This window comes from Rhinolophus hipposideros (genome assembly GCF_964194185.1).
Source record: "Rhinolophus hipposideros genome assembly, chromosome: 9".
NCBI classification, from domain to species: domain Eukaryota; kingdom Metazoa; phylum Chordata; class Mammalia; order Chiroptera; family Rhinolophidae; genus Rhinolophus; species Rhinolophus hipposideros.
This window is the reverse complement of record NC_138055.1, coordinates 57,988,318-58,004,329: the sequence shown is the minus strand read 5'-3', so window position 1 is coordinate 58,004,329 and position 16,012 is coordinate 57,988,318. Positions and strand designations below refer to the sequence as shown.

The 16,012-nt window shown below is 39.4% G+C and overlaps 1 protein-coding gene across 2 annotated transcripts in view; it reads left to right on the top strand.

Moving 5' to 3' along the window:
- Positions 1 to 16,012, top strand: part of LRIG3 (leucine rich repeats and immunoglobulin like domains 3) — a 46,106-nt gene that overhangs the window by 14,978 nt on the left and 15,116 nt on the right. For both annotated transcript variants that reach the window (XM_081059714.1, XM_081059715.1), the window contains exons 4-9: positions 11,815 to 11,946; positions 12,498 to 12,641; positions 13,677 to 13,820; positions 14,119 to 14,262; positions 14,680 to 14,823; positions 15,768 to 15,848. In XM_081059714.1, the coding sequence (XP_080915840.1) occupies positions 11,815 to 11,946; positions 12,498 to 12,641; positions 13,677 to 13,820; positions 14,119 to 14,262; positions 14,680 to 14,823; positions 15,768 to 15,848 (789 nt within the window). The remainder of the gene's footprint in view (positions 1 to 11,814; positions 11,947 to 12,497; positions 12,642 to 13,676; positions 13,821 to 14,118; positions 14,263 to 14,679; positions 14,824 to 15,767; positions 15,849 to 16,012) is intronic.

The following is a 16,012-nucleotide window of genomic DNA, read 5'->3' as shown; positions in this document are numbered from 1 at the left end:
CAATATCTCTCAGGGCTCTAGTTGGGTAGAGAGACCAAAACAATGAAGCAGGGCTCTAACCAGTACCACTCTTTCTTTCTTTGGCTGCAAGTTGCTTAAGTACTAAATTCAAAACATGAAAGGAAAGGCAGTTATACATATAAGCACCTCCTTTCTAGCACTTCAAATCACCTGCCTGGCTGTCTCCCTCCCTCTCCACGAAACTTGAGCCAGTAGATACAGTAAGTAGTCTCTAGAGTGAAGTTGAAAACAAAATGAAATAATAAGGTAATGTTCAAGCTGTAAGTACCATGCAGCGCAGGATCAACCAGGTAGACCTTCTTGGATTGTCGATTTTACTAGGCATGAGCAGTTTTAAATGTTTTTATAACAAAACGAACATGGAGTAGAATCAAGCGAGCATAGTTCTTTAGAAAAAAATAAGATGCTTTTTGAACTTAGCCATATAACCCTGCACAAGGTATTGGCCTAGGAATAAAGGGCAGTATTCTTTAAAGATAGATGTTTACAGAATCAGGTAAGTAGTTAATTAGTGGTATGAATCCCTCTATCTCTTTATTTTCCTATCTTTTTTGCTTCCACTTCGTTACCACCATCCCCATTTAAGTATCAAGACAAAGGTCAGGGGAATTAGAAACAGTTTGCTATGTTATATAACTGGCCATAACTCATGTTTTTGTTAGCTTTGAGCGACTACACGCAATTCTGGTAACTCCAAATTGGAAGGGATATTTCTCCCTATGGAGAAATCTATGAAACAGAGGTTATCCAACCTCCCCTAGAGCACTTCCAGGGACGAAAGCTCACTTCGTGGAGAGGAGCCTTTCCGCTGTGAATAGTTCTACCAGCTAGGATTTTTCATTTGTGAAGTTGAGCTCTGCCCCTCTGTGGCCTCTTCTACCTATCGTCCTAGTTCTATGTGCTGGAGAGAACAACTTCCTTTTATTTTCCGTATTCTAACACAAGACTTAAACTATAAGGTTCTCTTAAAGCCTTCTCTTCCCCTGGCTCCGATTCCGGCTCCCATTTCCTGTATGACACAGGGCGTAGGCCAGTGCTTTCAGCAGCACTCTGTGACGATGGGAATGCCCTGTATCACTGTTGTCCACTGTGTTAGCCACTAGACACATGGATGTTGACTACTGGAAATGTGGCTAGGGTTACTAAGGAATTGAATCTTTGATTTTACTTACATAGCCACCTGTGGCCAGTAGCTGTTGCACTGGATGGTGCAGGTCTAGACTCTTAACAGTCCTCACACACCTCATCCAGCATGACAGCGTCAAGTATGATGCCCAGAGCAGGCTGTTTGAGCGGTGATGCAATGCAGAATATGGTTGGACTGTCTCTTTGACCCGAATAGTGGACATTAATGAAGCTGAAAATTATATTAGCATCTTAAGGACCATGTTCTATTGGCTCATATTGAGTGTGGTCAGCTGAGACCCTCAAGTCTGTTGTTGTTTCATAAGAATTGCTTTCACATAGGCCTCTTGAAGTGATTGATTAAAAATTCAATACACTGTCTTATCCCAGTTTAATTTCTCTGGTTGCTTTTAAACCATTATTTCAGTACATCAAGAGGCTTTCAGTCATGATTCATCTATTAGATGAATTATACTTGTAGTTCTGCAGCATTTGCACTTAACTGTTCACACCTCTGTCTCTGTTCATGCAGATGATGACAGCACCGGGCCACAGGCAGACCCAGCAGTAGCCACTAGCAGCTTCCCATGCCAGGCTGGGAAGGAAGACAGGGATGATGGGAACTTACTTGCCTACATGATAATTGTCACCACATTCTCCATGTCTTACAAGGACCGGTTACACTCTTGGTGAAATTAAGACCTTCTGTGTCTGTCATGGTCCTAGCCCCATTGGTCTGTGAACAGCATCAGAAAATGAAATGACGTTAGCATGCGATGTTCATACAGAATTAATTCTCTGTATGGTAACTGTTAATTAATTCACAGTTCAGAAGACTGATGCCATGTTTTCTGGTTCATACTGTAAGCCAAAATTAATTTTAGACTGTAATAAGGAATAAAAGGCATTTACTTGAGCAAAAAGGAGCTGCAGTCCAGGGAGACACAGATTCAGGTAGCAACTTAAATAGTGTTCCACCAAGAGGCCACCTTTGTAGCCAAAGTTTCCACCCAGGTTCTCGATGAGCTCCATTTTATGTAAGTGAGGGATGCAAATTGTGCGGTTCTGATTGGACTGGGCAGGTCTCAGTCTGTTGGTAGAAAGACGAAACCACTGCTTTCCTTCGGTGGTTGACTCAGATGGCGTAAATAAGGACATAGTATAGGAAGCTGAGAGTTCGGTGTGAGGTTCTTTTGGGTATACAGAGTACTTGAGGGGCTCTGTCAGCAAATGGCCCCTAGACTCTGACTATTTATGAAATTTGAGCTATCTCAGCAGATGAATTCCCTCTCAGGGTTCACATCAAATGAATCTTCCCAGGGTCCACAGTACTATCACCTTAAGTTAAAATTCTTTCTATAGACTAATTTTTTTGTTAACATATCTTATAGAAATCTAAGTTGGATGATTTTTAAGTGAAAATAACAGTAACATTTTTGAGGGAAGGTCTTGCGGTTTATTTTCGGTTTTGGAGAAAGCTGGTTTTATTCATTGATTTGATTTCTATAGAAGACTTCCTATTAAGCATGCTGGACTGAATGCATTCATTTCACTCTGTACTTCCCTAAAATCCTCTTAAAATGAAAGTAAAGGACTGCACACTGGCGGGAACAAAGAGAGAAGAGGAGAAGAGACAATTCCAATGAAAGACACCATAAAAATTTTGCAAGCAAACTGACAAATTGTGACTGACATAAAAGAAACTGGAGTGGTTCCCCAAAAGAAGCAGACTTCTTTTTGCTACGGAACCTCAGACTAGTTCAGGAATTCAAATCCTGTAAATGTAAGGGTGCCAGGTAAGACTAAAAATGGATTGGTTAAAACTCTTGTAAAAAGCAGTCAGACCTCCGTGTTCCTCCTCCAAAACGCAAAGCCCAGTGACTGCCCCTCCCCTGCCACAGGCAGAGGACTGGAAGTTTACTCTTTGGACAATTGAAACCAAATCTCTAGAATTTGGAACACAGGCCCAGCGGGGCAAGGGATCGGGATTGAGTGAAGCATATTCTGCAATCAGGGAAATTAAGTCACATCTGAGTACTGAGAGTGACACCCCTCCCCTCAGCTTATTTTCCTGTTAGCCTTCCCAGACACTAGACTGGAGATTGGAGGATTTGAGTGATAAGATGTGGAGATCCCATCCTGAAATAGATCCCTGCTCAGCCACCTGTGATGAGACTCACCAGTCAACAGGTCCGTTCTCCACACAGCCCTCCATAAACTTTTTAGTGCTGCTTTTTATTAAATATGAGTGGATAGCCATTGAGCACCAGACTTTTGAAGAAGTTCAAAAGGTAATAGAAGTGTTGGAAGAAAGTGGAAAAACTGTCTCAAAAAGAAGCAAAAGACAAAGGGATGGAAAACAGGAGAGGAAAAAAATGAGAAAATAGGAAGATCAAGTGGGAAGTCTAACACCTTATATCTAATTGGCATTCCACAAGGAGACATCTGTGGAAATAGAAGGGAGGAAATTATCAAAGATAGGGAATAAAATTTCCCAGCACTGAGAAACACATTTCTAGGTTGAAAGGCCTTGCTGAGTACCAGCAAATGGGGGGAAAATATATACTGTGTTTCCCCAAAAATAAGTCCTAGCTGGACCATCAGCTCTAATGCGTCTTTTGGAGCAAAAATTAGTATAAGACCTGGTACTATATTATATTATATTGTATTATATTATATTATACCTGGTCTTGTTTTACTATAAGTATAATAAGTATAGTATAATATTTTATTTACAGTAAAATAAGACCCGGGTCTTATATTAATTTTTGCTCCAAAAGATGCATTAGAGCTGATGGTCCGGCTAGGATTTTTTTTCCAGGAAACACAGTGATTTTATATATATATATATATATACACATATATGTATATATATATATATATATATAAAATTCTGCAGAGTATATGTATATATACTCTGCAGAGAATACCAGGGGTAAAGAGAAGCTCTGAGAGGAGGAAAAAAGTAAAACACAAAGCTGGTAAGCTGTAAGGATTGATAGTGGTTCTCCAAGTCTGCTCCTAGGAGCTCCTAGGAGCATCAGCATTACCTGGAAAGCTGGTAGAAATGCAGTTTCCCAGGCCCCATGCAGACCTACAGAAAGAGAAACCCTGAGTGTAGGGTTCAACAGTCTGTGCTTCAAGAAGCTCCTTAATTCTGATACCTGCTGAAGTTGGGAAAACACTGGGGTAGAGAATCAGAATGGCCTCTGGCTCCTCAAACTTACATCTGTGAGTGTCATGATACAGCAAAACAGTGTCTTCAAACCCTAAAGGAAAATTATTTCTAATCTAAACTCTGTACACACCCAAACTGTCAATCCAATAAAGACATTTCCAAACATAAAAAAGAAAACCTCTACTTAGGATTTCTTGGAAAGCTAATAGAGGATATGCCCCAGGGAAATGAGGGAGTAAACCAAGGAAGAGGAACTGTTCAGCCAGGTAGTGGGACTCCAACAGAGGAAAGAGGTGAAATCCCCCCAGAGTGAGATCAGGTTCTCTAAGAGGCTGCGATTTTTACATGATTGTATGAAGCCTCTGTAGCAAGTGTGGTCGTTTGTGGTGTTTGTCAGTGTTTGTCGTCCAGATCCAGAATCACACCTTCTTAGGGTTGAAAGAGATCATTCTATTTTCTCTTCTTGACACGTGAGAAAATCAATGTTCACAAAGTGTAGTAAATCAAAACAGAACCAGGAACAGAATCAACATCTTGCTGGGGAACTGTAGTTGGAATTGCTGCTTCAGAGAGATCCCACTTAAAAAAAAAAAAAAAAAAGGAGAGGTCCTACATTTAACAGGTTCATTAGTGTATGGAGTACAGAGGAAGAAGAAGAATCACAGTTTTATGTTTACTTTTTCTGGCTCGCATGATCATGTTTTCTGATGTACATGTGCCTCTTGAACTACAATTGAGATAAATCCTCACAAGCCAATCTAAAGTTTGACTTAGAGTTTCTGGACTAATCATGACTGTTTAGTCACTTCAGGGTCTTGAACCCATTCATTTAATCCTAATTTCTGAAGAACCAAAGATGAATTAGAAGTTATTTTCATTCACAAGTAAATCACAAGCTAATGGGAAGACTCAAACTCACAGCTTAACTGGTCTGGCTTGTGAACATGGCCATGGAAACCCTCTGCCTCAAAAGAGAAAGACAGACGGACAGAGAGAGAGAGAGAATTTTTAAATTTCACTAGAGTTAATTTATTGTACATAACTGATTTTCTTCAGATTACAATAATTGTTCAGTAAGTATCTTCTTTAGCATCTTAAATTAAGGGACTTCCTCTTAAATTTCTGTTTACATAAAGGACTAAATTGAATTTACGCTTGGGGATCCAAAAGGATTGTTTGGTGTGTGGTGTGAATGGGTTTCTGACTCATTTCTTCTTTCGTTTTTTAACGTGTGTGTTATAATTGGCTTATAAATAGGGCCCTGATTATTGTAGGACCTTTGTATTAACACATCGTGGCCATCGTTAGCATATCCATGACCCGAAAGATAATTATATTTTATGTTGACCTGGCTTTTAGCAGAAAGAACTGACTCTTTCCTCGTTAGAGTGGCTCATTTGCTGCTTGGTATCATTAATTCTTAATCAAGAATCTTTTCTCCTTGCAATAGCTGCCTCAATTGGCTTTATTCTTTGATGCCACGGTACCAGTGGACCAGTCTAAACATGTGTCCTTTTAATGAAACTTCTTAATTATCTTTTTAGAAAAAAGATGAGCGGAGACAGGTTATTTTTATCTGCATGGGAGAGGTTCTTTGCTTGCCAAGTCTCTCTGGTAAAAGAAGCCTAATATGATGGAGTTAGTTAATATTGTAGCCAAGATAGTTTTCAAGGAAGCTTTTTTGGGTGTGGGAAAGAGGGTTGTTGTTAGAAATACAAGTGACCTTTAATGTGTTTGCAAAATGTAGTGCTTTCTTTAACAACTTGTAATTCCTTTATAAATGGTGCTAAACTGATTGCTTACAAGCTATATATAGAAATCAGTATTTCTTTGGGGCCAGGCGGGCTCTCCCAGTCAATACAGTTAATATGCTTGCTCTGTGGTTGTATGGAATGACCATGGCTTCAGCAATTTGTCAGCTGCAATAACTGAATTGGACTTAAGGGATGTGGTTAGAGTAATAGATTCTAAGAAAAGAGGGTATTGCAACATGTAAAAAAATGGTTTCCAATTAAATTTCACTGCACACACCCTCTCTCAAAAGGAATATGTCACATGCTCATACCTTCTCTAAATAGCTAAGATTGCACATCTTCACACATCACAATTACAACATTTTAAGCTGCCTGTTATCTTGTGCAATAGGTAGGAGACCTATTGAAACTATTGACGGATATTTCTTATCCATCAAGAAACTATAGTTTAATTAGTTCAGGAATTCCAGTGTGAAAAACCTGATATTCTAGTTCCTTGCCAACAAAGAGTATTTCACTCTGTGGCTCTCCTTTCAGACTCTGCAAATAAACTAACACCATTTATATCCACTTAGGAGTGCATGAAGTTCTTTTGAAACTTAGGCTTTCGGGAGATCACAGTGAGTCAAAAAGTAGAACCAATCATCGTCACACCAAGTGGTCATATCACTAACCTCATAGGTTATATTTTACTATTATTAATCTACTCTGGGTTTACATTTAGTGCAGGTGTTCAGAGTATTAGAACAAACAAGTACGTTTCTTATATATGAGAATAATACATTTGTTCATTTCCCTCGTCATTACAGGCACAAATAAATGCCAGTACTGGGCTACTCTGGTCAGTAGCATCGCTCCCAAGCAAGAAGGAACTGTAGTCTGTTCTCCGTGCTTTAAAGGGCCTTCCATATCAGCAATACAAAACGCAGCGGTAACAGATAGAAGGAACGGGGGACTCCAGTAGTGCTGAACTGGGTCCCTGTAGCCAGAGACCACAACAGAGCTTCGAGCACAAGCTTGTATGTCAGGGGAAGAGAAAAACACAGCCTTGTGCCCTGGGAAACCAGAGCAAAACTGGTGCTTCACCCCCAAAGGGGGCGTCTAGGCAGACAGTCACTATTATCCCAACATGCCATCGTCTGTCCTCTGCATCTCTTAGGTAGTACTCATGGACCTGGGCTTGCCTGCCTCTCACCCACTCTTTGTACCCACTGCTGCCAAAGCAGCCTTTCTAAAATGTGCATCTGATATTGTCACCCCACCATGTGAAATCCTCCATCCCCCTAACTCCTACTTGATCTTCAGATAGGGGCCAAATGCCAAACATGGCTTACAGGGTACCACTTAACCTACTCTCATCTTTTCCCAGCACCTCACTCTTGAACTTCATCTTTCTACAGTCTCCACTCAGGAACTTTGAGCCATCAAGGCTTTCTTTCATTTCCTTAAAGGGAAGAAGCCTTGCCTTGCTCTCATTTGCTTCTGCTTGGAATGGTACCCACCTCCGTGCCATGGGAAGTTCTGCTGACTGCCCACACCCCTCCCACTGCGTTTTAGGAGGCTGTCCTTTCTTCTTCCTCTGTACTCTTTCCACATCATAGCACTTATCGGTCCCGTGACTATTCCCGTTTGCCTGCCTGTTCTCCTCATTGGCATTTGAGCTCTGTGAAGTCAGGGACTATATCTTCTTCATTGTTTGATCCTTAGCACTCAGAGCAAGTATCATTGTACAATATGGTAAGTCATTTTTGCCTCTGCATTTTAAAGGTATTTGGCAAAGTGGGCAGGAAGGTGAAATTAGCAATAAAGTGAAGCCATTATTATTGGGCCTGAGAAGCCAAGGCGGAACTACCTGGGACTCCTGTTTTCCCTGTGGCCTCTGAGAAGCGTGAGGGAACCCTCTGCATTCCAACCCACCAAGCCCCCAGGTCTGTGTTTGTCCACAAGGGACTGATTATATTTGACCTCAGCAGTGATTTAACCACGGAACACCTTGTACTATCAACAAACATGGATGACCAAAATATCTGTGGTCCTTAAGATGGATTTGCACAGGGCTGAAATATTTATACCACCATAGGGTGATTTCTGAACAATGCAAAGATGGCATTTTCACATTAAGTCATGGAAAAAGGTATTCACACAGTTTGTTTTGTTTTTTGTTAAAGCATTGCACATTCCCTGCCAAGAATATTAACTGCAGTGCTTTTAACATGTTCATCAATGTTGGCATTTATCCATATTTGGAGAAAAATTAAAGCTGGAGTTGAATTGAATCTTTGTCTCCTAGAAGTGGCCATTTATGACCTACTCTATTATAAAATGTGTTTATTTTGAGGGTTTTAGGTGATTAAAAAGAGTTTTTACTCTAGTTCTTTTTTTTTTCTTTTACTGTAGTCGTCTCCTTTTTTAAACCCTTTCATGATATAAAGCATATTTTGTTTTTTTGTTTTTGTTTTAAACTGGTACATATCTGATGGTCATTTGCCAGTTAAGTCAGAGAGCTAATATGAAACTGGTATTTGGATTTAATTCAGTTCCATTAGGACAGAGTTAAAATTTTGTGATACAGGGACTGTTATCCTGGTAGTTATAAGAGATTTTTGTGCTAGGAAGCAGTGCTGACAAAGAGAGCACTGTGCAGGCTCCGTCTATAACTGAGCACTTTCACACTGCAATTTAGGAGGTGTGCAGTTCAGGAAATTGCTGGCTTTGGCTGGAGCATACTTTAACTGCAAGGAAAATTTTATTCGTCACTCAAGTAATTGGCAGTTTTAATACCTTGTTCATAATTACCTTATAAACAAACGAATATATAAACCAAAGATTGTAAGGCCTGTTATCTAACTCGTTGCCTTATTTGACCAACGTGATAGACACCTGTGGGTCTCCCACTCCCTCCCACAAAAACCCAATTTGCTCCATTTATTGCAGAAATCTAAAGCAGAGCATTTTCTTCTTGTTGTTGTTAAATAGAAGTGTAGCTGAATCAGCCCCAGACAGCCTGGGGGCCAAAACCAGATGCAGAGTTTAATGGGAGGTACTGGCTAGGACGGGGGGGGGGGGGGGCAGATGGAGAGAGGGGGGCACTTGGGTACTTCAGGGTTATCCCACTGTTTGTGGGAGGACATCCTGGTAATGCAAACATTTGGGTTATGTATTTAAGAGAACATTTTTGTCCCCTAAAGCGTGGTTTTGTTTAACCCACACACCCTGACCCTAAGGCCCTGCGGCCCTGTGGCTTGTCTCTTGCACTGAATTCATCTCCGGGACCTAGAAATTGACTAATTGTCTCACTTGCATTACCCTGTACCTCACAACTAGATCAAGGAGTTTATACACTGGCAAATCCAGATGTGGGAAATGGTCAAAATCAGAGGTCATGGCTGACTTGACTCTAAACAAAGTTTGTAAGACTTTATGGGAATCTGAGGGGCTTGATATTTGTGACTTATGCATGGGACAGCTAAAACATTTTTATTTTTCCACCTTACTATTATCACAGAGTTCAGCTCTTTACCATAGACATCACCTTCTTACCTTGTATAGGATTACTTTAAAAGGTGGGGTTAGAGTCTCTGATGGATCAAAAGATCTTTCATTCCCCCACAGCCCTTAAAAGTAACATATAGAGGATTTTAGCAATAGTTTGAGAAGTTTCATTAGTTGTTAAGTTGAAAACGTACATCCCATTTTCTCCCCTTACTGTCTTTCTTGGGGAAGCACCTGACATTTGCACATATTCAGGAATCTTCTGCTCTGATGGATGCCATACCTCGGGGTGGGGGCCCACTTACCTACCTAGGGTGCAAACACAGGTCGGGGGGGCATTTCCGGGGCATCCTTACTGTTGGCGTGATGATGGCAGTGAGCCAGAGTACAACATCTTTGCAAGGATGGGAAGTAGCGGGACTTTCTGGAATTGTATCTCCACATAACTTAGCTGTCAAAATATCTTTGAAACTATCCTATGAAACAAGCTTTGGGACTCAGGGATTGCTTTGGGACCAATAAGGACTTAATCTGTGAGGTGCTTTGGGAGTGCTTGGACTCATTAGATTAAAAGCTCTCATCTCCTAACTTTAAAATTAGCTACACTATCTGTATCAGAGAAATGTTACTACGATTAAGTGGTAAATATATGAAAAATGCTTAGTACAGGGCTTGGCATCTAATGTCTTCAATATGATTAGATTCCATGCACATTTCAAGATAGAGGGGTCGAGATATATCCCTGCATGGAAGGACCTCAGAGTATGATAGAGAAGACCTCCAGGATAAGGGCTGCATCTGAACGCAACACAGGATTTTGTGAAAATATGTATGAGTTGCACCTAACTCAGGAACCTTCTGGGACAGTGAGAGGCTTGTGAGTTATAATAATGCAAAAGAGCTTAATAAACTCAGCACACCCTAGAAATAGTCATTGGTAAGAAAAATACACATATGGGATATGTTGTCTAAGTTTTCTCCTTAAGTGAAGGTTAACTCCAGACTATGTATAGAAATGACAACATTCGACTTGTATTGCATACAGAGTTCTGCTTAGAGCCTTCAGATTGTTTCATCGTTCCTTGGGTTGGTTGTAAAGAGAAGACTTTTTTGTATGTAGACCGTTATCTTCCCAGCCTTTCTATCTTGACATGTTATTTTCACCTGCCAAATGATTGTCTAAAAAGACAAAGTTACCTGGTCTAATAACAAAGACAATTAACATGGACTGCACGTCAGTTTAATTACTGTTTTTTAGCAAGATGGTCGTGTAATGCTGACTTTGAGGAGATGTTGTATTGATGACCTCTTAAGAGCTTTGCCGTGACCTCTTTTTTTTTTTTTTTAACTTTCGTTTTATTTGCGGTCTAGTGTAATGCTGACCAACAGAACTTTCCACAGTTAGAAATGTTCTGTATGTGCACTGTCCCGTTTGACAGCCACACCATGCACATGTGGCTATTGAGAACTCAAAATGTGGCTACTGTGACTAAGGAACTGAATTTTAACATTTAATTTTAATTAAACTTAAAGAGCCTCATGTGGCTACCACATTGGACATTATGGTCTGGTGTTCGATGTCAGGAATTTTTAATCTAATTCTTCCCAGGGAGTACTTAGACTGGAGTGCTCTTATGGATAATACTTTTATGGGATTCAGAGCCCTGAAGCTTATCCACTGGTTTTGAAGACTATGGCAGTGCATTGAAACTTGATGTTTCTTAAAGAAAAAGAGATCTCTCTCTAGCATGGCTTTCAAAAAGCCCCAATCTGATGAGTATTTTTAGTTCATTGGCACCTGAAGTGTGGGTAGTTTCCAAGAGGAGAATTACAAATAGATTAGGAATCAAGAAGAAGGAAGAGGGAACTCACACACACAGCAGTGCTTGGAATGCCCATGTCACGCAAGGCATTTCACACATGTTTTAATAAAAAGGATAAGGAAGGAAGGACGATTAGCAAAATAACAGAAAAAAATCGGTTTAAGCACCTATCATTTAGATAACCGCATCTGTTAAACACACCCAGATTTATATAGGAATGGTTTTCATATATTCTATTATGACTTAACTATTTAATGCAAAATTAAAGTGACTAAAGAGTTGCTCTTTAACTTTTAAAAGTACTGTTTAAAACAATCAGTTTTCCATATTTCTGAAGGACAACTTTAGAATAGAAAATATTTTGCACCTTTCCGTTTGTTATACCATTAACCCAGTTATCTTTGCTATCCTTTAATTCCAGAGCTGGAAACAGAATTGTTGAAATATTAGCTGAACAGCTGAAACAATTTCAATCCCTCGAAACTTTGGACCTCAGCAGCAATAATATTTCGGATCTTAAAATGGCATTTCCACCTCTACAACTCAAATATCTGTAAGTCAAGTTTTCTTTAGCAAAAATTTTTGCCTGTGGTGAAAATATTGTTATAATTTTAAAAAGTCAATTTTAAGATGTAACAAACTTTGCCTGTTTTACTGCTGATGGATCAAAAATGTAACTTTCTTACTGACTCATAATTTGCTGTAAGCCCAAATAACCACCATCTTCATTTTATTCTTATTATTTTGAATTACAAAAAAACTAGACATCCTTTGTTAGAAAAACTATACAGGGTGCAAAGTTCTTTTTAAAACATAATAAAATTTAAACCATTGTTTCATTAATAAATCAACTTCATAAAAAGTGGGTAAGCATTTCTCACAAATTTTTATAATCGTCAGATATTCCCATTCCTCTTTCCCTAGCAATGTGTGTGAATCACAGTCAATCCTGGTCCAGCAGCACCTAAAGAGCAATTATGTGAAGTGTCCATTGGTACAAATGGTGGTTAGGGTCTCTGGAGATTCTTTGTAATACAGACAATGCATGCATGTTATCTTCCCAAAGAAACCAGAAAGAGAGGCTCATCTTTAAACTTTCAACAGGTATATCAACAGTAACCGGGTCACATCAATGGAACCTGGATATTTTGACAATTTGGCCAATACACTCGTGGTGTTGAAGCTGAACAGGAACCGAATCTCAGCTATCCCACCCAAGATGTTTAAACTGCCCCAACTGCAACACCTGTGAGTAAACTGTCCTCTTAGATAATGTTTCCTCGCCTCCTCTAGACCCTTGGTGTCTGTTCCCTGAAATTCACAATGTGGCAAAAGGAGTTTAGAAGCAAGGATGTGACCGCCCTCCCTTCAAGAGCCAGAGTTGTAGAATCCCCGAATCAGAACGAGCCTTAAACGTCATCCAGTGCAAGCTCCTGCCTGACAAGGCATGTTGGGTTGTTACCGAAAGAGTGAACGTTGTAATCATTGAACACCGCTGTACAAAGGCGTCATTGTGGCACTGAAGAAATCAGGGGGAATCTCAATGGTTGTGGTTTATGAGAATAATACCGACAACTCCAGGAGGCTCTGATAGCTTAAGTGGCTGTAAAGAACTGTCTCATTAATAATGGTTGAATGATCTGTGAACAGACTCCTACAAAATAGTGGTTTTCAGCCTTGGCTGCACATTACAGACACTTGGGAGCTTTTAAAAATCCCAATGCCCGGGCCACACCCTAAACCAATTATATTAGAACCTCTGGGGGTAAGATCCAGGCCTCAGTAAGTTTTAAAACTCCCCTGGTGATTCCAGTGTGCAAACCAAGATTGAGAACAACTGCCCTAAAGAGCAAGTATTAAACATAAGAATCGTGAAAGAGAGTAACCAACCTCTTTGTAAACAGATTGAACAGGATAAATTTGACATCCATCCTTCTAAATGGGCCTTACGTTTTAACGTAACATTCAGTATTCTCATTTTGGATAATTTAATAACAAATATTAATTTGTTTACTTCTATTCTGAGTGCACAAAGGTTTAAAAATTAAAGTGTAGTTTAGTTTCAGTCTTTTATTATCTCAAAAATACCTCACACATTTCAGAAGGGAATTCACTTACTGCTAATAGATCGAAAGTTTTCTCAGTAAAAATGTTTAGAAATTTAAAACAATCTATGTAATTTAATACTGGCTAGTGTAACTATATTGTAGCAATGTCACATTTTATTACTACCTACAGAATTTGTCACATAATCTAACTGTTTAACTATTCTATCCAATGTAGTGAACTGAACCGAAACAAGATTAAAAATGTAGATGGTCTGACATTCCAAGGGCTTGGTGCTTTGAAGTCTCTGAAAATGCAACGAAATGGAGTAACGAAACTTATGGATGGAGCTTTTTGGGGGCTGAGCAACATGGAAATCTTGTAAGTGTGGGTTATCACGATTCCTACTCAGGCACTATGATCACTTAACACTCAGTAGCTTTTATTTGAAATCTTGTGTTAAAATCTCCTAATTTACAGTAGTCATAAGTTAGTTTCGTTTCAGGTAATATGGCTGAGAAGGTACAAGCACGTAGTATTTTTTGCTGATGTCTTTATGTAGTAAAGCTAAATATCTAGTAACAATGGGAATATGTAATAGGTTGTCATCATATGTCCCCTTTGAAGAGACGAGATAATGAACCATTGATCCTACTTTTGATTCTTATTGTAAATGTAGGCAGCTGGACCATAACAACCTAACAGAGATTACCAAAGGCTGGCTTTATGGTTTGCTGATGCTGCAGGAACTTCATCTCAGCCAAAATGCCATCAACAGGATCAGCCCTGATGCCTGGGAGTTCTGCCAAAAACTCAGTGAGCTGTGAGTTGCCTTTTATTCTCCTCAAGTTGGAGAGCAGGGATCATGCCAGAGCATGAGCTTCTTACCACTGATCTGTGAAATTTTCATAACAGTTTCCAAGGTGACAGCTTTGTTCACATGCAACCTAGTCGTAGTTTCGTTGTGATAAGTTAAAGCCAACTCTGCTGTTTGGGCCTGTGGTGCATGGGCTAACGCAATGATGGTCATTTTCAAATAAAGAGAATTTTTTTCTTTAATTTACTGGGATCACAGATAATGTTTACCTGAGTATTATTAAGAAGACTGAGTTTTAGAGTATGGATTATTATGCTTGCACATATTACCTGTTTTTTGTGTTTTCTTTAAACAAAACAAATCATTGTGTTGAATTAGAAAATAAAAGCTATTATTTGTTTTTTGTTCCTCTTTTCTTTACAGGGATCTAACTTTCAATCACTTATCGAGGTTAGATGATTCGAGCTTCCTGGGCCTAAGCTTGCTAAACACTCTGCACATTGGGAACAACAAAGTCAGCTACATTGCTGATTGTGCCTTCCGGGGCCTTTCCAGTTTAAAGACTTTGTAAGTTACACATTTTTGCTCTCCGTACATGAACCTAATTGATTCCTAAACATGCCCACTTTTCTCCAAGCAGATTTCCTTTGTTGTGAAGGAAATGTGCACAGCCTTAGAAGTAGCGTCTTAATCTTTCCCAGATCAGTTTGATTAAAATCGGTCCATTTCATCCATATATGTTTCTTAAAGGGATTAAAAAGGACAGTGATCACATTGTTTGGGTGATTATACAATTAGCCTTCTCAGGATCCCCAGGAAGTTGGTAACTGCTCAAGAGGGAAACAATTTTAAATCCACTAGTTTCTCTTTATAAAATGCAGATTAAAAATTACCTAGAGCAAAAAGATATACAAAGGACAGCAAAGGGAGATGCCTGTTTATTGTACCAAATATATCCAAATTCGATCTCTGTCCAAGAGAAAGAAGAGGGAGTTGGATTAATTGACCTTTGAAAAATCTCTCAAACGTTAATTTTAGTGTTGTGTAATGGGCTTTTGATTTTTGCACTGTCAGAAACTTTTGCTCTGTTCACTGTTTGAAGCATTACATAATTGAGAGACATGCTGTATGCTTTGGCAGGCTCCTGCTTGTGTGGTTGGAACAGTGGTTTTAAACTTTAATGTATTTTTCAGACTATTCAAATTTTTCAGAATTTAGTCATCTTGATAGAGGAATTAATAGACCCAGAGTCAGCTGTCCTAATTTGGGGTATAAACGTAAAATGTTGAGAGAGGAGAACAGGGTGTAGGAGGAGGTATGTTGGAGAGAGAGAATTTTCTATTGTTTGGAAAGCAGGTGGAGATGATGTGGGGAATTATGAGGAATTTATTACAAATTACTTGCCACCTGGGTGGCGATCTTATATTTCTGAGTGTATGTCTAAAGAGAATGCTTGTATCTTTTGTTAAGTACCTGGTACTAGTTTCAGTAACATCCCTTTATTGTTTTAGGGACCTGAAGAACAATGAAATTTCCTGGACTATCGAGGACATGAATGGGGCTTTCTCTGGGCTTGACAAACTGAGACGTCTGTGAGTACAATTTGCCTCATAATTTGGCTCACTCATTGACCTAAACATTGTGTCTTAATTAAATAGTTCCACAAGCTGACATCATAAAGAATTTAGACTTAGGTGCTTAATCTGGTTGCTACCCTTTGTCATTTCCCCGGATGAGTGCTGTTAACACAAGATGT